General features: G+C 40.0%; 1 protein-coding gene across 2 annotated transcripts in view; it reads right to left on the bottom strand.

Annotated features, from left to right (window-relative positions):
• The window catches only part of RSBN1L (round spermatid basic protein 1 like), a 56,463-nt gene that overhangs the window by 24,739 nt on the left and 6,689 nt on the right, over positions 1 to 25,035 (bottom strand). Inside the window, exons 2-4 of one of the 2 annotated variants that reach the window (XM_080639123.1) lie at positions 17,075 to 17,188; positions 1,871 to 2,131; positions 1,488 to 1,552 (exon numbers count right to left, since the gene is read on the bottom strand). In XM_080639123.1, coding sequence (XP_080495249.1) covers positions 1,488 to 1,552; positions 1,871 to 2,131; positions 17,075 to 17,188 — 440 coding nt within the window. Of the gene's footprint in view, positions 1 to 1,487; positions 2,132 to 17,074; positions 17,189 to 25,035 lie in introns of both variants that reach the window. The other variant, XM_080639122.1, reaches the window with a different exon arrangement.

Here is a 25,035-nt window from a genome sequence, read left to right on the forward strand (position 1 = left end):
TAATACCAAGTTAATCCATCCATTCAGGAAAATAATTCCATTATTAGTCATAAAAATAAAATTTGGGCATTTTTTAACTATTTCTTTAGGGCAGATACTACCACATAGCTATGCTTACATTACTGTTGCCCAACAGGCTGGACTTACAAGGACATATCCAGCTTTTTTCTGTATAAAATGACCTAACAGCTGTTCTGAGCAGCTGCCTATATTATGTTTAGTGATTTTTTCTATTAAAGTAATAATTCAGTTTATATACTGAAAAAAAAAACCCCACAGTCAATATATTTCACAGACTATTCACATTCCACAGCAGTGGACATTTTCTTAAACAGCTCTGCAAATGTCCTAATGCAGCAACATTTCAGTTCTGCGTATCCTTGTGGGTAACACACAACTGAAATTTGTCAATAAATTCAGTAGTGTTCCAAGCAAATACCTGTGTTGCCAAGGAAAAAAAAAAACCAAACATGTTTTTCATTAAAAAGATGACAGCATAACTTTATCTGAATTCTTCATAATTGTCTAAAAAGCGAAGACTAACATAGTTTAAAGGTGTTCCACACAACATCCAAATTCACAAATAGGGAGTCAAACAGGCAATGGTGAGCTAAAGTTGATATAATGAAAGGCAGGGTTGAGTTTCTTCATAGATTGTTTCAGAATACCTCTATGGGCTTTACCTAACACCCTCATCACCACAGTGGCAACCTAAAACAGTTAGAATTCTTTTTTCCCAAAACTTAAAAGACCTGAAATATAACTAATTTACGTGTGACAGTAACGCATCTTCTATACTAAGTTAATAAATAGTAGAGGTGATGTTTAATCAGTAGCTGTTGCTAAGCGAGTATACAGTCATTTCTTTCCAGAAAATCATTTAAAAATTAAAAATTAATAAGCAAAAAGAGATTCAAAGCTGCCATTTGGACACATAACAACTTCCAAGAGACTACAACTGAAGAATACAATGCGAAGAGCTAAGTGTCAAATTACTAGCGACATCAACCACCATTAAGTTCTCCTTTGAGGATGGATTTAGAAACTTCACACTACAAATGCAACTAATTAACTATGCCCTACAAATGTTTTATGTACAACATTGTTCTAATGTATTCAAGCATTCCAGTTTTCTGAAGAAGCTCATAACCTACAGCTCGGACACTCAGAGAGCTGCAGCTAAATCATTTTAACCCTCCAAAACTCACAGTTAAGCTTCAGCTACAGAAACAAACCTAAAGAAACCTACACACAAACATGCATGCAAACACTTCCCTTCCCCTATAAAGCCCAACTTTATGTCTCCTTTAACAGGCTCCTTATCTTTAATACTGCAGAACTAACACATTACTTAAAGAATTCCCTTGTTTCCTGTCTTCCGTCATCCACACAGCACAGCTAATAGCAACTGTATTCTAATAAAAACCCATTCACAGTTGTTTGAAACCATTATATGACTTTAGAAAGTAAAATGTATAACCTCTTACCTGAGCATGAAAATTTGACATAGTCGTTGTCTCTATATCTTTCTTTCCCAAAATCTCCATTTTCACTGGTGAATTGGGAAAATTAAACGAAAAGTAGTCTAAAAAGTCAGGTAAATAAGTAGCTGCCCCATGAACAATACCCATTACATAGTAAGCTGCACAGTTTTCATTTTCACTAAAAACCAGACCCACAAACTCTTCTGCAAATCTCTCCATCTCCACAGGAGACAAGTGGGAGAGTTCATTACTGTAGGCATGGATAACTGATGCACCTCCGTTAGGCTGGTGCTCAATATGAATCAGCTGTTTGAACTCCAATGTGTCCAACCTTTTGAGTTTATTTTGAACCCGTGGCTCCTTTAACGAGACAAATGGAAACTCACTGTTCTCTGGTATCTTGGACTCACAGTCCTTCTTGGGATCCATATTTTTCCCATTGAAATCCTTAAGATGATCATCTATGATGCCTTTGGCTTCCTGATCCTCAATATCGGAAACCAATCCTGAGCAGATGGTCTGAATAGATTTGCTGTACATTTTTGGACGCTTCCTCTTCTCATTCTCTTTATGTTTCTTTTTCTTTTTCTTCTTAACTTTTTTAATCTGTAGCTCTTCTGCATTGGTTTTTGGTTTCTCCTTCCCACCTGTTGAGAGGAAGAAAAGTTCTCTTAACTACCTTAGTATACAAAATATGTATTTAAAGATGGGGATTTGAAGTCACCAAAACCCTCACAGTGGCACCCAAAGACCTGAGTACTGAGAATCACGTGTATCTTACTGAAAATGAGTAGTGAGAGACACCTGCCATGTTGACAAAGTTTCCCAGGGCTGCTTTCATGACAAGTCACAACCCTTACTCATACCTTTTAACTGCTGATCAGCAATTACTACACCAGAAAGTTCAGACACTGCGTGACAGCTGTCAAAAGGGGTTTAGGCACATTCAACGAATATCAGCCATCATCAGCCAGCCGTTCACAAGATGCCATTGCCAGAACCTACCTTGCCAGATGGCTTTATATGGTGATTCTTCCAGAACTAAACAAACTAATGAAATACACCTGGAAATATCTGAAACCTGACCCATGCTTCTCAAAAAAAAAAAAAAACAAAAAGAAAACCAAACGAACAAGACACAAAAAAACCCCATCACAACCAATCACCAAAACCTCACCAAACAGACTAGCTTCAAGTTTATATAATATGCAAGCTGGACTGAAAACAAACTGTAATGGCCTAAAGCCAAAAACTATTCATTTGGGGATAATATGTTCAAGTGATTCCCAAGGTAAAGCATTCTCTCTTGCTGTAAAGTGCTTTCCTTCAAGTGCTTTTGGGGTGTATTTGCAAGTATAATAAAGGCGGTAGGCAAAGAGACTTCTGTCACTACACTGCCCTAACATCTAACCAGTTGAAATCATTTCCCAATTTGATAAATCAAATAACTGGGCATGTTACAGCACAAAATTATATTCACAACAAGCGACTCCAGATCAGCAGGTTCAGCCACAGGAGTTAAATTAGCCAATTTCTACTACTATCCTGTAAAGGACTATTTTCAGCTTCCAATACTCAGCTCAAGTAATTCACACAAGTCCTTAAAAAAGTCACAACTGTGGTGCATGGAATGACACATTCTTGCTGATAATTAAGAGGTCTGGATACAGAAGCTACAGACAATAAAAAAAGAGAACAAGCAATTACGACACTTGTCTCTGAGCCTCTTGAGGTTTCTGACAGCAGCTACCTATCTCTGGGATTTCTGCAGAGGGGCAGGCGAGCTAGTTATCTCTCCAGCTTCTATTTTCTCCTCTTGTAAGGGCAAAGACGTGCCCTGAGGCCACTTATTTCTTACTTAGCCCAAACAAGGAAGTGAGCTCTAGGATTTCTTAAGTTAATCCAAGCAGTTAAGAGCTACAAAGGCTCCCTTCATTCTAAATCAGACTGAACACAGCATACTCTGTAAGCACAGTTTCACTTTTAACTAACCAAGTCTGACTGCCAAAAGGCACAGCATCCTCATGAAAATGTGCCCTTTCACTAGGCTAAATCTAATGTAAAAACAGTGTGGAACTCTGCAAAAGGACTGCTTCAACTGGTAGATGGAATATCCATCTCTTCTTTGTTAACATCTACCTTCTGCCACAAGTGTCTGTAAATCTAGTGGGCATGGAAAGGGCAGAAAGAGCAGCAATGCATGTACAAGCAAACTACCTCAACCTTACAGGAGTCCTGAAAATAGTTCATTGAGGGTGCCAGGATCCTGGAGTGAAATGTCATCACCTGACAAAAATCACCCGCTGCTCACATTCTGGGTATTGCACCAGTTCCATGCAGTTTATAACAGTGAGAAGTTCCATATTAAAGGCTTAGAAATCTCAATCCTAACTTCAAAATACAAACTACAGAATAGACAACCTTTTCCCTCCTCCTGATTGCAGGAATACACAACTTGAAAGCATCTAAGAGTCTACAGGTATTTCAAACTCTTAAAAATGCTTTAACTTCACATTTAAAAATTGTTTCACTCTAAGTAAGAAAATTCTTTGCTATACTGATGGATATCACTGTCAGCATTTCCAGGTTATTAGTTTGAATATAGAAAACATGGAATTAAAGCACTGAATGCTGCAGCAAGGTGAGGCAAGGGAAAGCAGGGGCTACTTGTCAACCCATTTGCACTCAAATGGAGCTCAGATTTTTGCATAGACCAATCACTCAGATGTGGGACTCCATGCATGGCAGGGAAAGGACGCAAACTTATATTCATTGAGTTACAATCAGCAGTAACGTAAATTTTACTTGCAACAAGTACAACTTCTAAGTTTAGAGCAAAAAGCTATTTGGTAGAGAGAGCCAAACTACTCTCTCATACTTTAGTATGCCTATCACAAGATTATCTGGTTTCCCCTTTCAATCTGTGCTATTCCCTGCCTTTGATTATTATCTTCCAACAAGTTTTACTGACTAACAATTAACTCCATTCAGCTGGTTTGTAGATTAGTAGTTTTGTAACCTTCAAAGTGTTTGGGGTTTCGTGTTTTGGGGTTTGGTTTGGTTTTTGCATAGCTGCATCTGTGAAATACATTAAATGATGGATTAAAAAACCAGCCACCACATATTACAGGGAGAGCTGAATGAAGCTGATTGTTAGTAAAAGTTATCAATGTCAAATAGGCAGAATATAAATCAGTGTCAAAAGATGCAAAGTTCACATAAACATACCCAGGAAAGTTTGCACTCAAAACCTGCTGTTAAAACATGTTTTAGTTAACTTGGTGTACACCTACGTAAGTACTCAAAACCTTCTGAGGAGGAATTACACCAAGACATCTTTGAAGTGAAGAACATTTATCACTCTCTGTGTGTTTTCACACCATCTCCATGAAACCTTCAGAACAGAAAAAAAAAAACCCTCTTAACTACAGCATAAAGATAATTCTTTTTATGGTATCCAACACAGTCCTCCTTCCAGCTTGAAATTTTCTGTTCAGCTTTATATACAAATATTCTAATAATATAGACTGCTTTGACTTCTGATCACAGGCTACAAGGGTTATGCCACCTACACGTACATCAAGTCCTAGAGTTCATCAGTACACAATTTCCCAAATCATAAGAAGTTGCAAAAACGGTGCACACAACTTGGAGTCAAGTAAATATTTGCTAGCAGCCTCTCATCTCTGAACACCTGGAAACCAAGAGAGCAACAATCACCAAAGGGACAAAAGGCTGTATAACAAAAAATCACCGTAAGATCTATGATGAGAAGCAGCAGAGTGCCCTGAGCTGCTACTTGCAACTGGGAAGACAGTTAGAAAAATCCAAATGGGGAGCGTCTGAGCAGAAATGGAAAGATAATATGTCTTCAGAAACTGATTAGTTGTTTTGAGCCTTTCTCAAATTCACACATGCTTATGCTACTGCATACACAAGACAAATTCCATCAAGAGCTCTACTTCATTTTCACACTGGCAGCAAATGATGTACTTAGGAAAAAGTATTTTTAGATGCTTTGGACACTGTATTTCATAGAGAAAATGGTATTTATGTTATTAAATTAAATACTGAAAGACTGGAAAATTATAAATTCGTAATTATTTGTTCAGCCTTCAAATGTGGATCTATGATACAGCTCAGCAAACTTAAGAGCTCATGGCCACAGATGGGTGGAGTCCAATTTCCCACTCCCCTCTGCTACCATTCCTGGCACACAGGCCTGCCCCATTTCTGCTACGGACTGATGCTCCTCTGACTGCACAGAAAGTTGACTTAATGGCTCAGCAGAAAATCATTCCCTTTGCTGCTAGATTACTGAGCAGAACTGGTTTACAGATTTGTCAGAGAGGAAACAGAACATGGAGATCACAGACAGCAGGCAGTGAGGAAGAGCAGAACCCACCCCTCATAAGGTGCAACAAACCCCCTGACCTGCTGAGCTACACTGCCCACACCATCTTCACCATCATGAACAAGGCTGAAATTTTAAGGGTTAAAAAAGAAAAAAATCCTCTGGCCACACACAACACTGCCTTAACACATACATGAGACAGGACCAGTTTCCCAGCAATCCTTAATAGTGTGCAAGGCCAGGTTGGACAGAGCTTTGACCAATCTGGTCTAGTAGAAGGTGTCCCTGCCCATGGCAAAGGCATGGGACTAGGTGATCTTTAAGGTCCCTTCCAACCCAACCCATTATGTGATTCTATGATTCTATGAAAGTTTCCTAACTCAAAAGTCTGAACTTTCAAATCTAGCATTCAACTTCCACAATTTATCTTTGTAAAGGTAACACTCTAGTGTATTTAACTGTAATATGGATCAGACTACCATTTCTTCCCTGTCCTTTATTACAGTGAGTGGGTGATGCTTGTGCAGTGCTTCTTCCCAATCCTATTTTGATATCAACATATGCCCAACTTAAGAATATTTGTGTTCAATTATTTCAGCATAAAGCCAAAGTTTGCCTGAGGAATACAAACACAAAATGGAAAAATAATTTTTAGAATTAGTATTTCTCAGCAAAGCTTGAATAGAATTTCACAGAATGAGGAGGAGACACATTTCTAGCCCAGGGCTTTTCTGCTTTGCTGAATTTCAAAGATACCTCTGAAGTAGGTGTTTAAAGCTGCTCAGAAGTTGCAAAGATTTCAATGACAAAAGGAATTACTTGCTGAAATACTGAGATTGCTATCAGCAATACCCAATGAAGTACTTTCATCTTATTCTTCTTTTCCATTAGCTGCGGAAAGGAGCAGAAATGCAATCATTCAGTCATTTCTCTGCTGCACACATCAAAATACTTTAAAACAATATGTGCTGCTTCTTCCAAAATCAGTAACGCTGCTTTGACACTTGGCTATCAGACAGGGAAGAGCAGCTGCCTTCCATGCCTCCCTAAGGCAGCTAATCAAGTTGCCTCACAGATGAACAGAATTTGGTGAAAATATAAGCAAGCAATCCAAAAGGCTAAATAAAGATCCTAACACTGCAAGACTCAGATATCCAAACTAGCTATGTTTTAAGCCAGATTTGGCAGCAGCAACAAAGTGCTCAATGGAAGCTAACTTATTTCACCCTTCAGGTAGTAACTATTGAGACATGCCCTCCCAAAACCTTCAAGAGATGTGTTTCAGAAAGTCCTCACCAGCAATCACAATAAAGGTGTGCATGTACATATATACACATGCAACTGCTGGAATCTAATTTCAGTCAAGACAGTAGCCATTCTGAAGTGCATGGCATCTTGCAACTCGGAACATGCAGAGACTGATTTAGACAAGCACAGCTACCAAAACACAGAGAAACAAAGCAAAAAGCTTTTTCCACTGCATGATCCAGAAACATAAGAAGAAATTAGAAGAATGGAAATCTGTGTTCATTCTGTTCATGCATGCCCACACTCAGCAATAACAACTACCTCTGAACAATTTCTAACCATCTTTTAGGCCTCACATATCACAAATACTCCTGCTACTGCATACAGCTACATAATAAGCAGGTCTCTTAAGGAAACTCAGTAATGTATTTCTTTCGCGTTACAATATCCCTGTCACTCACAGCACAGGACCTATTACTAAGGACTGAGATGCAAAACTGTTCAAATCTTACACAAGTAAGCCAATGCTGTTATTACTAGATGATATGTAGCTGTAATTTAAATTGATACTAGACAGCCTGAACTCTAGGAACTACAGATTCCTTCCAAGTGTGAGTTTTTACAAGAAGAAAACTCAGAAAGTAGCTGAAAGTTTATTTTATGTTGTGCTTTGTCCATGAGATCATCTGACCTGAAATTTCATGTCAGCAGAGGCCATGAAGTTTTTCCTTCAGTTGTTTCAACTAGAGCTGTGTTTCTCAACTTTGAGCTCACAGCCCTCAAAATTATTAGGAAGGATACTTTAGAAGTTAAAAACAAAATATTAATAACACTAAATTTTTCTTTTCCCCTAGTTTTCCAGCGGACAGCTGGTAGCAGTAAGCAACAAACATCTGTAACTGCAGACAGTAAAGTCAGTTTTCACTTCCTCACTTTAGGAGGACTTGGTCACCAAAATGTAACAGAGCTGAGAAGCACTTGGCGAGCATAAGCACAGAAGAAAGAACCTCAATGCAGACAAGTCTGAACAGGGGCGTTTCTAGATTGTCCAGCTGAACAGGACAACAGGAACATTCTGTGACCCATGAGAAGACACAGCAGTATCAAACAGCTGCAGGGATACTGCTTATTCTGCAGCCAGAGACCAGCCTGTCAGCAGCTACAAAACATCACTAAGTCTTTGGCTTGGTCCTGTACAAACTATCTCCTGATGCAGCACCATGAGATGCTCTGCTCAGTACTCTCCAATAAAGTAAGGAGGTAACCTCCTCTTACAGGTAAGAGGTAACCTCCAAATAGCGCTCTTCACTTTCCTCCTGTAGTCCATATGGCCAGACACATGACTAGCACTTTCTAGCAATCTCACTGCAGTTCAGACTAAAGCTACTGACATATTAGAAATTTATGATGACTCAACTCTGCTACAGCTCTTCAGGCTGAGTCTTTAAATAGCCAACACAGAAATCCCAGTTCAAACCACAGAAGCATCCCCCCTGGATCTTCCAACGAGTTTTAAAGTTCATAACTATGAACAACTGAAAAACAGCTTAGAACAGAAGCAGCCAAGACACCACTCACCAACCAGCAAATAAATAAAATATGCAGGAAGAGAGAGTACAAGTGTTCTTGGAGCACTGCCACTTACAGTAGCAAAAAAAAGAAAAACCTTGAGGAGCCTTTCAGATCCTAAGAAACCCTCAAGTTTGTACCAGCCAGATAGTTAAGTAACAGAATTTCCTACTTTGAGTTTAACAAAATATGTGTTCTAAATTTATTTTACATTCTTTTTGATGAATATGATTTTATATAATAATTTAATGAGTTAATGAAAACCCTATTGCAAAACAGTTCAAAAGGATGAAAACAACTTCCTGATAGAGTTAAAACACACAGAGGGAATTCTGAACAGACAGGAAATGCAGAGTCACTCTGCAAACAAGCGGAATGAGCAAGATCAGCTGCTGACAGGTTGCAAAGCTAATAGCCCATGTGCTGAAAACAAACATACCTTCAAGGTGTCTCTGTACACAGCCCAGGAAACAAACCAAACAGCAGAAGCAGCACTGAGAACTGACAACTATCTTGTTCTATTTATAGGCTTAAAATCTTGACTATTAAACATCAGAAGAGTCAAGCCTAAAATACATCAAATAATCCTATTTTATGTTGTCTCAGCCCTCCTGGAAGTTGAACAGTCACAACCACCTTGAGAACCGCTATTCAGAAAGTGTCACTTAGAGGCATACAAACACAGGATGTGATAAAAGTTGCACCAAGGACACAGGTTGACTTCTACCATGTTTGGCTCATTACTGTAACTCTCTCACCCATCAGAGCCACACAGGAAGATCCCAATGTGCCTCCTCCTATACCCTTTCCAACAACTGCACTTATCATTAAGGCTTCAATGGGATGTTGTAAGATAAGCAGCGATTTATAAAGTGATGAATAAAAATATTAAGCTCTAAAATATTTTCAGTTCATTCTTCTGCAACAGTCTAAAAATACAAAGTCTGCAAACAGTCTCTGGAGCCTGGTCACCTGAGTTACTACATGAAATATATATATACATACAATTATAGATTACCTGTTTTATGTACTTTATAAAAGTATCTCAAAAAGCAGCAACCTACTATTCCTTCCACAGTTCTAAATCTCTACTCTCCAAACAAGTTAACATCCAAAATAAAAAAGATAACAGAAATCCCACCTAAACTGAAAGCAAGGATAGGAACTTGGTGGAAGGGAAAGGTGTAACAGAGACTAAAATCACAGGTCTGCATATGAGGGCAAAAATCTGAAAAAGAGATCAATGCAGGACACAATTTTTGTGTAGTTCCAAGTGTCTAGATCTTAAAATACACTTTAGGGTGAAGAAGTGCCAATTTAATCATCGTAATTCTATGAAGCCTTCCACTTCAAGCAAACACACTCCTCTACCAGCATTTTTCACCCTAGTATGGAAGAATTGTAAAATGAGTAACCCACACAGAAGCAGCTCCCTCTTCTGAACTGACCATCATCTGTGGCATTAAAACTAGCCCTGAAACCCACTTCACATATACAATATAATCACAGGGCAAAAGAAAAATGTTCTGTGCACCCAGCCTAGCAACTTAACCAGAGCCATTTACTAGCAATAAGCTGGAGGCAAAACACTGTTTTCAAAAGAAGAGCTCCCATAAATGTGACAGCAATACAATTATCTCTGAAGTCCTATCTTCGAATTCATCTTTGAAACAAAGTAATTAAAATACTACAATTATTTTCACAGTCTTCACCCTAAAAAGAAGTTCCAAATAATACACGAGCCTATGCTACACACAGCCTTCAGACACAGTCTTCAGTATTTCAGATCTCTTCCAACCAAAAAAGGGAAGAAAAATCACACAGAAACCTTTTACGCTGCACACATTTTGCAGGCAGTGGTAGAAAAAGAGTTGATTTTCGCTTTTCATTGATGTGCCAGAAGCTTTTGACACACTTCAAACCTAACCCAGCAGAGCTCTCTCTCCAGCTACCCCAGCCCAAAGCAGCATGTGCTGACAGCATGTGGCCCCACCTGAACAACAGCAGGCACTGCTCAAGTCCAGCCAACTGAATGTACTAACTGAACAGGAAGAGGAACAGATGCAGCAGCAGCTTTAGGCGTAGAAATTAATCAGCCACGTAAAGGATGGGAAGGAACCAGGAGCAAGCAGCAGCAAAGACATCTCCATAGAACTTGGAAAAGTGAGCACCCAGCTACTCAAGAGGTAAGCAAATGATTTAACGCATTGTTTCTGAAAAAGGTTTGAGCCCCACTGGTGCTCAGATGAGCCCTGCTCTCAATGATCTTCTCACACATACCCTACTTGTATTTTACATATGTGTTTCACCCTATGCCCATATATTTTACTGGTAAAAACTGATAACTTTGTGCATAAGGACTGTGAAGCAAAATCAGTATGTAGAGCAAATCAGTGTAGTGGGTTGTGTGTCTAGCACTCTTACCTCCCTTTTTCCCATCCCCTTAACTAAAGCACATTTGTGCTGGTTTTGACTAGGATAGAGTTAAGTTTCCTTATAGTAACTGGTATGGGGTTGGCTTTTGGATTTGCGCTGGAAACACTGTTGATAGCACAGGGATGTTTTAGCTAATGCTGAGCACTGCTTACACAGGGCCAAGGCCTTTCCTGCTCCTCAAACCACCCTACCAGCAAGTAGGCTGGGAGTGCACAAGGAGTTGGCAGGGGACACAGCTGGGACAGCTGACCTCAACTGATCCCACAGATATTCCACACCATATGATGTCACGCTTAACATATAAAGCTGGGGAAGGAGAAGGGAGGGAACATTGGGAGTGATGGTGTTTGTCTTCCCAAGTAACCGCTTTATGTGATGGAGCCTGGAGATGGCTCACGGAAAGTGGTGAATGAATTCCCTGTTTTGCTTTGCTCATGCAGCTTTTGCTTTACCTGTTAAACTGTCTTTATCTCAACCCACAAGTTTCCTCACTTCTGCTCCTCCAATTTTCACCCCCATCCCACTGGGGAGGGAAGAGGGAGGTGAGCAAATGGCTATGTGGGGCTCAGTTGCCAGCTGGGGTTAAACCACAACAGCCCTTTTTGGCACCCAACATGGGGCTCAAAGGGTTTGATTGGAATGTGCTAGGTCAAATTTATAACCATTATTGCTGTATAGCTATTAATCAGCAGCCTTCTGTGCTTGCCATGGGGCTTGCCTGCCTTACTGTACATTAGAGTCTAGCGCTGTTAGTGCCTGCTTTTTGCTCCCCTCTGGTGCTTACCATCTGACTCTCCTGTGTCAGGGAACATTCTGATAACAGCAATGGCTGTGCGCCTGGGCTGGCAGGCAGCCAGGGTATTGCTGCTGTACTGGACAGGCGGGAGCTCCAATGGGAGCTTGAAGTTCAAGGGACAGTGTGTGACCGCTAGATATGTCCACGTGGAGCAGGACATCCCAATACGTCTGGGATCATGGGTAAGCCCATGCCAGAGCAGGTACGTCTTGACCTGTCTATGGCCACGGTTATGTCTGTGCTGTAGTAGGTATACCTCTGAAGGGAGTGTGGCCCCAGGGTAGCGTTCATGCTGAAAAGGTACACCTCAAAGTATCTGTGCCTGTGGTTAAGTTCTGTAATGGAACTTAATGTGGTTAAGACTGTAATGGAAATACCTTTCAATTGCTGTAACCAGGATTTAAGATGTAGGAATTACTGTAACAGGAACCACCTGAACCAATGGAGGACAAGCCTCACAAGAAGCAGTGGAAATGGAGCAGTGACCCAACCCGAGCTGGCTTTGGTACTCAGTAACCCAACACATCTCCTGTCCTGAGTGACCATTATAAGAGGCAGAGCCCAAAGTCATGGACTAAATGAACTCAATGGATGTTTTTTTTTAACCCATTGGGCTGGAGTGATGGAGTGATGTCCTGGGTTCAACTGTAAGAGTTATTTTTCTCCTTCTTAGTAGTGGTGCAATGCTGTGTTTTCGACTTTATTCTGAGAACAATGCTGATAACACACCAATGTATGTTTTTGCCAAACAGTGCTTACTCTAACTCAAGGACTTTTCAGTCTCTCATGCCAGCGAGGAGGGGCACAGGAAACTGGTAGGGAAGCAAAGACAGGACACCTGACCCGAACTAGCCAAATGGGTATTCCATACCACAGCACCTCATGCCCAGTATAGAAACTGGAGGGAGTTACCTGGAAGGCCCAGATCACTGCTGCATTTGGGCTGGGTATCAGTCAGCAGGTGGTGAGCAATTATATTATGCATCACTTGTGTTTATTAGGGTTTTTTTTCCCCTCCCTTTTTAGTTTTATATTCTCTCCCCTTGTTATTTCTCTTATTGTTACTGGTAGTAGTAGTCTTGTATTAGTTATTGGACCATTCTTATCTCAACCTGTGGGATTTACATTTTTTCGATTCTCCCCATCCTGCTCCAGGGGAAGGAAGAAGAAGGGGAGTGAACAAATGGTTGTATGGTGCTTAGTTGCCAGCTGGGATTAAAGCACAACAGCACTGCATACAATTCCTTTGTTATTTCCTCTAAAGACACACAGACAAAATACAGTGGATGGGAAAAAGCATGCAGTGTGTGACTCAGACATAGGTCTCATCTTGAATATACCAATTTTATAACTAATTCTGTGAACAGCTATAAGCATTTTAGAAGATTCCTAATAATGTGCCATTAAAACAAATGTCATTTCTTCCAGAAGAATAAAAAAAGCTTTAGAAACCGATTTGTACTTAGAGATGTTCATACCAGCATGATAAAGATGTCCATTCTCCCTCCTTCCCTGCATTTCAGCATTCCATAAATCAAGGCACTTAATCTTGCAGAAACACACACTAAGAATTTCTCCTACTGCATTTTTAGAAACTGCTGTGCTCCAATATAAATAATGAGAAAAATGGCTTCTTTTTTTTTTTTTTTTTTTTTCTTCTCTCAAGAGAGAACACAAATGGGACTGGTTACAAATAAGCCTGTAAATCTTTTTTGGTTGGTTGGGGGTTTTTTGCAAGATGTCCAGTAACCCTCAGCCATGTCACACTGGTGTGAATTTATGTTGTATGAATCTTTCCTATTCTAAAAGGTAACTTTTCCACCATGCAGTTTTTGACAAGCAAGTTTAAATCACATTTCCTGAATTTTTAACAATATGCATGTGCCAAGAAGCTGTTTACCAGGTGCTCTTCCTCCTTCCACATAACAGATTGAGAGAAAAAGAGGCAATTATGTAGCCTTATTTTACAGAGAATGCATCTGCAAGCGCAACAGAATGACAAAACCCCTTTTCATTCTAGATGCATAAGAAAATCCATCAGGCTCTCTCAAAGAGTCACATTTCCTTTAGCAGACTCAGGAACTGCAAAAATACCCTTTTTAAGAATTGCCCTTCTCCAACGTGGGCAAATTTTATCACTGCTTTCAACAGAACAGTAACCAAGTTCAGACTGATGAACAGCTTACATACCTGCGCTTCCAAATATAATCCAACTCTTCCTCACTCAGCTCAAAGCACCAAAATCAAGCTCATGCACCAACTCTCCCTCCAATGGCATCAGTCCCTCAGTACTGAGCTCTTCTGTAACTAACCACTTTTTCTCTTGGACAGCTAGTTTAGCTGTGTGAAGTCACAGACTCCATTACCTCCACCCCCTCAATGAAAGTAAGTCACAAACAAAAGAAAAAAACAAGAGACAAAACTCAGCACACTAACAATATTCTCAGTGTAGGAAGAAAAAGCATTAAGCAGATGGTCAGAGCAGCATTTTATAAGATACAGATATAATGCCTAGAGGAAAGAAATACACTGTCTAATTTAGAGACCAACACTGTAGTCTCTTAACACACACACACACACACACACACACACACACAAAGCTAACCACAAAACCAAAAACCCAAAGAAAAATAGACTAGTTCCAAACCTTTGATCCTAAACCCACACAGTGAACTCTGAGCTCAGAATAAAGGGGCTTGTAGCTTATCTTCTTTTCCACAGGAAGGAGATACCCTTAGATGAAGAGTTAATAATATCCGACAAGATCAGAGGCATTGACCACTGATACACACAAGCAGTTGCGTATTAAAGCACTTGCATATTAAAGCACTTCTGCCTTCGCTTTCTTGCCTTCAGTTTCCATCATGTAAAGCTAGATCAACAGAATGAATCAGGAAATGTTATACCAACTTCACAGCAAACAAGCACATCCAGTCAGATTTTGGAGGCCCACAGAAGACACCCAGAGCTTCTGTTCTGAACAGAATATAAATCCTGTGGAGAAGACCCATCTGCTGTGAACAGCAGCTTTCCTGACATACTCCCTTCTCTCCCTGAAAAAGGAGTCAACTTTGCAGGATACTGGCAAACCAAACATAGCCTCTACAAAACACTTTCTGCCAACTCCTTAAAGAAACCCTAAAACACGACACTTGACTGCTAACATATCAGGTCTATGAAACAGGAATAAGGCACCCAACGCACTTGTAGCACTGCTCTTTTTGAGAATAACCTATCCTGCTACTCAACTATCCCAGAACAGCAGAAGTGTTCTAACACAGCCCCCTTTCACATGCTTTTTTATATTAACTTTAAAATAAAGCCCCACTTGAGGCCCAATATCCCCATTAGGCATCATTTATTAGATCTGTGTAACAAGACTCGCTGTCTTTGCAGCTTCCCCTTCATCTGCTGAATGACAACAGAAACAGGACACAGTTTGCAAACTGGTATGCAAACAAAACCTGAAGAATGTCACTGTTGAGGCAGTTAAGTGTTGCCCTGTATCTCAATTACCAAATTCCTGTCACCCCTGACAAAGACAAAGCCACATCTTCTTTTCACAGGAAGCCACCAACTTACACATTCCTCCAGGTCTAAAGCAGTACCTTGAGATCTGAATGAACACAGGTTTTAAGCTGTCATAGTTGTTAACACAGTTACTGGGAGCCATACATACAGCGTCACGTGTGATGCAGTAATTACAAGGTTCAATGCTCCGACCTCATTTGAACATTGAGGATGTTTTGGTTTGGGTGTTTGATTTTTTTTGTTTGTAAATTAAAACCTGCAGTAGATAACATAAAAAATACATCAGGAATTTGTTCCTAACTTCAAGGCCATAAAAAAAAAAAAAAAAAAAAAAAAAAAAATCAGTCTACTGAAATAGCAACATCCACACAAAAAAAAAACCTGATGCAGCATGACCTAGATAAGTGAAGAGTGAGGTAGATGAAAAATTTGTTTAGCTGCCATGCCAAGGGTTGTGATCAACAGCACAAAGTCCAGCTGGAAACAGTTGCTACTTGAGTAACTCAGACACTGATACCTTCCACAGGCGCTGTTCAACAGTACTTGTCCTATGGTAAGAGTGTCTATTAAATGTTCCAGTCCTTCAATCACCTCCAGCTGTGTGACAGACTCACTCCACTCTTGCTTGTACTGGGGAACACAGAACCAGATACAGTAATCCAGATGCAGCCCCAGCAGTGTTGTGCAGAAGAAAAGGAAAACCTCCCTCAACCTGCTGGCAACGCTTTCCCTAGCGTAGCCCAGGATACCATTAGCTTGCCATAAAGATACACTGCTGGCTCATGGTCAGCTTCTTGTCTGCCAGAGCCCCAGGACTCTTCTCACCAAAGCTGCTTTCCAGCTGCTCAGTCCCACTACAGACCAGCACTTGGGGCTATTGTTCCCCAGATGCAGGATTATTCTCAGAGGTATCCAGTGACAGGACAAGTAGTAAAGGGAACAAACTGAAAGAAAAGAAATTTATTTTAAACATAAAACAACACTTTAACTGTAAGAGTGGTCAAATACTGATACTGATTGTCCAGAGAGACTGTGGAGCCTCCAGCCTTCGAAGATAAAGTCTGCTAGTCTGTGATAGAGTCTGTGCAACCTGCTATAGCTGACCCAAATTTGAGCAGCACCATTGGCCCTTCCCACCTCAATTATTGTACAATTCTAAGGTTCAGTGGATGTACAGGCAATGTGAGAACATGATCTTAATTACATTCCATTACAGTAAATAACATTGAATGAATTAGCCAAATTAAGACTGCCTTTATGCACAATCTTTTAGTATTTGACAAAGCCCCCAAATTATAACTCCTTATTCAGTTTTGTGCATTTGTTAGGCGTAAAAAGTGACACAGATTCATTTTTCTTCTCAAAATATATAAAATTATAACCTTCAAGTGCTGAGAAGATGTAGGTTTCACCAATACACTCTTTGAATTACTAGTCTTTATTACTGCTGTATAAACAATGTTGTGGCATTACCTAACAAAGTTGACCAAAAAAATTAACATTTGCAGTTAAAGCTTTCATTTACAATCCTCATACCAACTAATCAAGGAAAATGCCATTTAGATTAAATGAAAAACACAGCATTGAAACTCAGTATCCAATCCAATTATATTTTAAAGCAGTAGAATGAAATACCACCACATAGTTTGAGCCTACCTTTCTGCAATAATTTGATCTCTCCATTTTCTTTCTTGATTTCATTCATTATTTTGTGCTTCTTCTTCTCTTTTTGCTTCTTTTCCCTTTCTTTAATTTTGTCTTTGATTTGAGCTGAAATACAAATATTTTACAATTAAATAGGAACAGAAAATTAATGGTCATATGCACATTTCACATTACTCTTACGCAATCTCTATTAAAAGGATAAAAGGTGAGTTACAAGGAAATCCCAGTATTTATAACATGAAAAGCTAATATTTATCTGTTGCATAATCCAACATAAGATTATTTAACTCAGGCAAGGTCTGTTTCTATTATGCATGCAACAACTCAGCATATTAACTGTATACAGTTAATTTTTGCAGCTGATTTTTGCTTACTCCTACTACCCTCAGCTCTTCTTTTGCATCTGTAGTCAGCTTATTTTATTGAGATTCAAATTAAACGCATTAGATAAGGAATGGGGAAAAGCGTATGGTTTGTATTTTCCTGGGTGCACATATACACTACCATACACTGTCACAACCTCAAATAACTATCTTCACATAGTCTAAGCTTAGGGCTTTTGCAAGTAGGTTGGAATGAAGACTTCATTTGTCTGCTTTAAAGTCTTTTAGAGTAAGATCACAGGCCACACTAATGCATTCATAGCAGCAAGATGTAATTAACACACACATGAAGTGTGCTGTATTTGCACAGCAGATACAATGCACTGGTGCTTCCCTTGCTTGCCTATAATCAACAACAGTCTACCAGAGCAGCCTCATTATTTATTCACTTTCTTGTCAAGTCACTCCAGGTTTTTCAATTGTTGTCACACAAAAGGAGAGCCTTTAGGCAGACTTTCCACATGAACAACACTAGACCCAGAGGAATTCATAATTTCAAAGAGTTACCTTCTCAAGGCCAGTTTAATTCACTTTTGAGGACAAACATTTAGGGAAGACAGACTTTACTAGGCTTAGATGCACTGCAGCCAGCAGTTCATGCCCAGCTTCTTGAGCTGAAGCCAAGTACCTGCTCCAAGAGTTTATGGGCTTTTTAACCTTGCTGGGAAAGAGGAACTGTGATTTCAAGCTTCTACATAATGTTACGCTTCAGAATGCTTTCTCAGTCATACAGCTGAGAGACTATCCTGATATTTTATTTATGGTACTTGCATTATAAACCCCATGTGGAAGCAGAGAAATCCAATTTCATTTTCTCAAGCATGTACATAAAATAGAAGAAGTGGGTATATTCACTACTTAAAAAATCAGAAATATTCCTCAGAACCAAACCAAAGCAAGCTTTCAATTCTAGAAGACAATACCGTGTTCCATAACCAAGCTATTTATGAAGCATGTTAATAGTTAAACAAAAGGTTCAAAGGGTTGACAGCAACCCACATAAATGAATGCACAACGATAACTCCACAGTATTTGTATCTTTCATTTTAGGAGTCCTCTAGTAAGGCTAGAAAACATGAACCCTAGCAGTTGTCAGTATGAAAAGCATATTTTGGGAAGAGCCTAAGAAAGAAAATAAAAACCAAGAGATGTAATTAAGAAGGTAATTATGGTATGTTTGTTGTCTATCCACAAATCAAGATAAACAGTGGGGAGAGAACAGAAACCATGCTGGCACAAAAATAAAAAGGAATAAGGTAGCTGCGCTTAAAACTGTCTGGAAGTCTCAGTTCTAAGCAACTGGAACAGTCAAGTCCAAGAACAGCCTTCTAACAGTTCAATGAGAAGGGATGACAAAGCAGATTCATCTGACAGCAGGCCACGGAATCCAAACAAGTTTTCCTAAGCAAAACAAACACGTGCTTTCCAGGAATAAGTTAAGCAGACGTGAATCTTCCTCTCTAACCTGCTTCTCCCCCAAAAGAAATCCCCAAATTGTAAATTCCCTGCAACTTAAGAGTATGAAGTAGGAAATAAATTATCCAACAAGAGCTTAAGTAACACTCTGAAAGCAGACACTCACTCAGCAAGGGGGCAGTAACATCAAGCCTGATTTGTAACCTGCACTGAATGTTTAACTCTGCCAGGATTATAATTATCATGGAAAGACCTAGACCTTATCTCAACATTTGCATCCTGTTAAGAGGCACACTTGACTCGTGCTATCACTTACAAATAAAATAAAGATCGAAGAGCACACACAAATGCTAAGCCTTGCTGAAAGAGGAAGAAAGACAGACTGAAAGAATCCTTTATTGCAGGCTCATGAATAGCCTCCCAGGCCAATGAATCTTCCAGTTTTGTCAGAAGCAACACATAAGGAGGGACAGAGAACACGCTGAAACCTTTTAAAAGAGCTTCTAGTTTATTTTCGCATCTAGAAAGCAATTAGCACAGTCAGTGATGAAATGCTCCAGACGAAAGAAAATATGGAAATGTCCCGTAACTTTCTCCAGCAGCAGCCACAAGCAAATCCTACCTGAAGCGATTGCAAATACAACATAAATGCAGCTGAGGAAGATTTGAAATAAATTAAACATAACTATTTCCCTTTTAGAAAATCACAGTACTGTAACAAAACCAGAGTACAGCCTGAGGCAAGTAAAGAACCTCAGGCAAGCTGAGAATCCCAATTTAAATGTACAAGTTCTCAGGTTTCCTCCCTCAAAGCCCACAGAATAGATAAGCAATAGATGGTAGAGTCCTCCTTAAAAAAAAAAAAAAAAAAAAAAAAATGCATAAACAAATACAGAAATAGGAAAAACCCCAATATAATAATCTATGTCAATAAGAGAGTCATTACATTGATTAACACTTGGTCTTAGGTCTCAGTTCAATTGTCTTTAGCTTCTGAGTAAAAAAGTAAGTACTTTCTGGCCTGGCTGGCAGAACTGAAACACAATTCTCAAGCCAAATTCTGCAGATTATTCTCCTCTGCAACAGATATTGCATTTCACAGCTGTCAATGGGATGCAGAGATTCAGTTTACCACAAAAATCTATTGCAACTTAACTCTGCTGGCTCTGCAAAGTCAGTACACTTAGAAGCATCCAATAGCCGTTACAGTCAATAAATGTGATTAAGATATGCCTGTGGCACAGATATCCCACAAGGAAGGGCAAGTGCAATTCTCCAAGTACAGTCTCCACACTAACTGCTGCCACCATATCTTGCTGTCCAACAAACCTGATACAGTTCAACACAGGCTAGAGCATTTTGGGACTTCCCAAAATGCCACCAGCCACTATCTCTCCAAGTGTCTTCAATAATATAAGGTATCAATTCCCTCCAGCTATACATAATTACAGTCCAAATCTCACTTTCTCAACCAAGAAACAAAAAAATTCTTCACAAAAACCCTGTTTTAAAACAAATTCCTCCAACATTAAGTAATTTACATGTTGTAGAATAAATAACCAGTAAGTGAGGCTGGCAAGGGAAAACTTGTTCTGTCGAACAAGTTAAGACTACTTAGAAAGTTCTTGTACAGCTTTTTTAAGGTCTACCAGTAGCAGCTACTACTGATCCTAAACCTTATGTCTTCCTTCCATGCCCACAGAATATTCTGAAATTAGCTCTCACCAATGCTATTTCTAGCAAATTAAAAAGAAAAAGGCTTGAGCTGCTGAGGGAACAGGATGAGATGAGTCCCCAGGAAATAAGGCAACCCAGTCAGCGATCTGGACAAGGGAATTTCAAGTACCAACAACTATTACCTCTGTATGTCACAGCACTGCAATTGCCACTGGAACAGCTTCCACTTTTACAGAGACAAAAAAATGAAGGTTCAGAAAAGCAATTAATGAATTTAAGTTTCATATGCTGATGGGAAGCTCATTTGAGTTCAAAGGCAGTTTGACGCAAACAGGGAAGAAAAGTTTTGTAAGAGGTCTTCATTCTTAAAAGAACAACATATGCAGACGTACCAGTGACTAGAAGCTGAAGTCCGACATCCCTAGTCCGTAAATAATCATATTACAGGGGTTTTGGTAAACAAAAGCACAAGTTAGTCACAGAAGCAACTTAACAAATAGTTGTGGTCCATTACTGTAACTTTTTCCACAAGGGTGTAGGCATTTTGCTTTGGTGTTTGTTTGGTGGTGGGTTTAGGTTGGGTTTGGGGGGGGGGGGGGGGGGGGGCGGGGTTTAGGGATGGTGTTAAAGTCCTAGTCTAAATAAGATGTTAATTAAAAAAATTAGGCACAGCACATGTTCTGCAGGAAATCACAAAAACATTTATCATAACCCTTTCAAAATTCATCAATAATATATAATATTATGACAGGAAGCCACCTCAGCATATTTACATTTTAATAGCTATTTTTTCATTTTAGTAGATGCTAAAAAATAGCATTCCAGCAAATAAAACCTTAAGTTTTGTTTAAGCTGTTTGCTCTCTCCCTTTGAACAAAGGCAAGAGAGAATCTGTGGTCTTGCAAGGGATAACCAAAAGATTAGTCAGTTACTGAACATGACGATTTGTCTCACAATTCATGTCTGCTGGTTTTTTAACTATTGGACCAAAACAAACACAACAATTTCCTGTTACATCTGCTCTACTTTGAAAAGGGAGAGAATATCAAATCCTAACAGTTGGTATCATGGTTCTTCCAACAGGAGAAAGTCAATCATGTAACATGAATCACATCTGAAGTAACTGAAAAGCACACTTAATAGCCATATAAAACACCAGCAAAAAAATGTAATAAAATAAAGGCTCTCTGGGAAAATATGAGTTCCTCTACTACGGATTTAAATCAATGCCTTCTCTTATACCAGCACATCACTCATACCAAAATCCTTACTCCTAGAATCATCCAAAACCCTAAGCAGGGCACTACTGCTCTACTTGGTCAGCACACACCTGGATGGCTGATGTCTGTTTCTACTCACTATATGGTACTAAGACAGCTGACAGCTATTTCTCCGTAGCCCGCTGCTTACTACTGCTGCAACAGCTTCCTTGTGATATTCAACACCCAAAGACAACAGCAGTCCTGAAAACATCATCTTATTTTTCATCTGATGAATTTTAGGGACTAGCTCCAAACAGCAAATGATTCAGATGTCTCCACATTCTCCACTCTTTTGTTTTGGGTTTGGTTTCTTGGGGGGTTGGGGTTTAGGGTTTAACATCTCTGTTAGGGACAGTTATGACTAAATCTGTTATTATTACATAAGACACTTTTCCTACACATGTACAAAAATTACTGTAGCACAGTAACCCTAAGTCTTCTCACATCATTGCTCACTGTAATATGTGCTCTCCCTGCACACGCACAGACTTCCTATTCCTTTACATACCTCTAAATACACTACACCTAAACGCCAAAAGCTTGAAGTAATTTGTATCCCAGGGTAGAGATGGAAGAAGTATCTTTTCATGAACTTCCCTTCCCCCATCAAAATGCACTTTCGCTTTCTCATGCTTTGGACAGAGAAGCACATTGCTCAGGAAGTAACTAGTCACAGACTAAACAGAGTTTGTAAATAGTCCCTACCTAGGGTTAAAGAAAAAATAAAATTCCAAGCACAGCAGGAATCAGCAATGGAAGCTCCACTAACAGCTGGGCTCACTCCTTCACTTTCAAGCTATAGTGCCTGAATTTAAAAAGCCTCTATTATTAGTTATTTTTTACTCTTGTGGTGGGTTGACTGTGGCTGGAGGCGAGGTGCCCACCAAAGCTGCTCTATCGCTGCAGTCCTCAGCTGGACAGGGGAGCAAAAACACAACAAAAGGCTTATGGGTCAAGACAAGGGCAGGGGGAGATCACTCACCAGTTACTGTTTTTGGCAAAATCAGACTCGACTTGGGGGAAAATTAATTTATCACCGATCGAATCAGAGTAGGATAATGAGAAATAAAACAAAATCTTAAAGAACACCTTTCTCCCACCCTTTCCTTCTTCCTGAGCTCAACTTTACTCCCACATCCTCTACTTCCACCCACTCAGCAGCACAGGGAGATGGAGAACAGGGTTTATGATTAGTTCATCACACATCTCTGCCACTCCTTCCTCAAGGGATGACTCGTCACACTCTTCCCCTGCTCCAGCGTGGGTCCCGTCCACAGGGTGCAGTCCTTCAGGAACAGACTGCTCCAGCCTGGGGTTCCGCAGGATCACAAGTCCTGCAGCAAGCCTGTTCTAGCCTGGACTCCTCTCTCCACGGGGCCACAGCTTCTGCCAGGAGCCTGCTTCAGTGAAGGCTTCCCACAGGGTCACAGCCTCCTTCAGGCATACCCCTGCTCCAGCGTGGGGTCCTCCCTGGGCTGCAGGTGGAATCTGCTCCACCACGGACCTCCATGGGCTGCAGGGGCACGGCTGCCTCACCATGGGCTGCACCACGGGCTGCATGGGAACCTCTGCTCCAGTGCCTGCAGCACCTCCTGCCCTCCTTCTGCACTGACCTGGGGGTCTGCCGGGCTGTTTCTCTCACATATTCTCACTCCTCTCTCTGGCTGCAGCTGCTGCTGTGCAACAACTTTCCCTCTCCTTCTTAAACATTATCATTGAAACACTAACACAACCGCTGATGGGCTCAGTTTTGGCCAGCAACAGATCTGTCTTGGAGCCATCTGTCATTGGCTCCATCAGACATGGGGGAAGCTTCTAGCAGCTTCTCACAGAAGCTGAGCCTATACCCCCCTGCTAACCAAAACCTTGCCACACAAACCCAGCACAACGCTACTAAATAAGCCATTGCCATGTGTATACCTTTAAAACGCAGAGTTCTGTAGGAGTAAGTATCCTTGTTTGAAGGAAACAACACCCAAGAACTGAAGAGACTTCTAGATGTCTCATTCAAGTTCACAACACAACTGTCAAAGTCCATATTCTTTGGTTTTAATGTCACAGAAATAGTACAGCCATGAATGAAATGCACCAACAGCACTATATTAAAAAAAGTGTTATATACAGACAGGAAGAAATCCATTATGAAGAAGTGTTCTACCTCACCTTCCTGATCGGCATCTGAAGAATGTTTTCACTTTACAGTGAATCCCTATGATTAACTGAATTAATTCTGAGTGATATACATACTTCCTCCTCAAATCCAAACACGTTGACTTTTTCTGGATGTTAGGTGCGTAAGTAAAAGAAATGGAACACATACCATATTTATAAAGGCAAACAGACATTTCTAACTAAAGACCATAGTAAAAGTCTTCTGTTTCCTAACTAGGTAGGTACTTTGTCATAATGATTACAGTGATTTCCTAAGTATTAAATAAAGGCACACAAATTCAAAGACCACACCATTCAGACTTTAGAAATGTAACCAGATCTGTCTCTACTGCAAGCCTTCTACAGATCAAAATGTAAATAGAGCGCACAGAGAACGAGTCAAGTGGGAAATGGTCTGTAGTGGATTAAGTGTAAGGTGGTCACTGTTACATTGTGAAATTCACACCTTGAAGCCCATGCAAGGACTGCTGTAACTGTTTCAGCACTAAGGCAACAACCTCGCCTGATGCCAAAAGCCACAGCTGCTTTGCGTCAGCCTTCCAGATGGTAACTCACATTAGGAGTCAGTCATAGATTAGGTTCAAAGTATTCTGCCTCTCTCTTCTCCCTTTGATTTAAGGGCTGTCACTGCACATCAGGCAAAATATTTACAAACTACTGCTAACGGACACCATCAATATGGTTAACACCAACAGTACTGTAAGTGAAGGGAAGGGGCAGGAGAAGATGAGTGCAAGAACATCAGTCACTGTCCCTTCCATCAGCATTCTCCTCCCTTCATACAATTACCCCTAAAAATAAAACCTCAAGAAGACATGTTTATCTGGTTATGCAGATAAGTGAAGCACATTTAACACCACTATGTTAACGGTTTTGACACCTGCACTTTTATTAAGTCATACAAGGTATAATGGAGAGCAGGCTTCCTAACTTAATGAACATGAGAACTCCCCTATAGAAATATATCAGAAATACCTAAGAACCCAAAAAAAAAAAAACAAACCTATGATAGCTTCCTCATTCCAATAACCAGAATATTTGG

Source organism: Psittacula echo (genome assembly GCF_963264785.1).
Source record: "Psittacula echo genome assembly, chromosome: 1".
NCBI lineage: Eukaryota > Metazoa > Chordata > Aves > Psittaciformes > Psittacidae > Psittacula > Psittacula echo.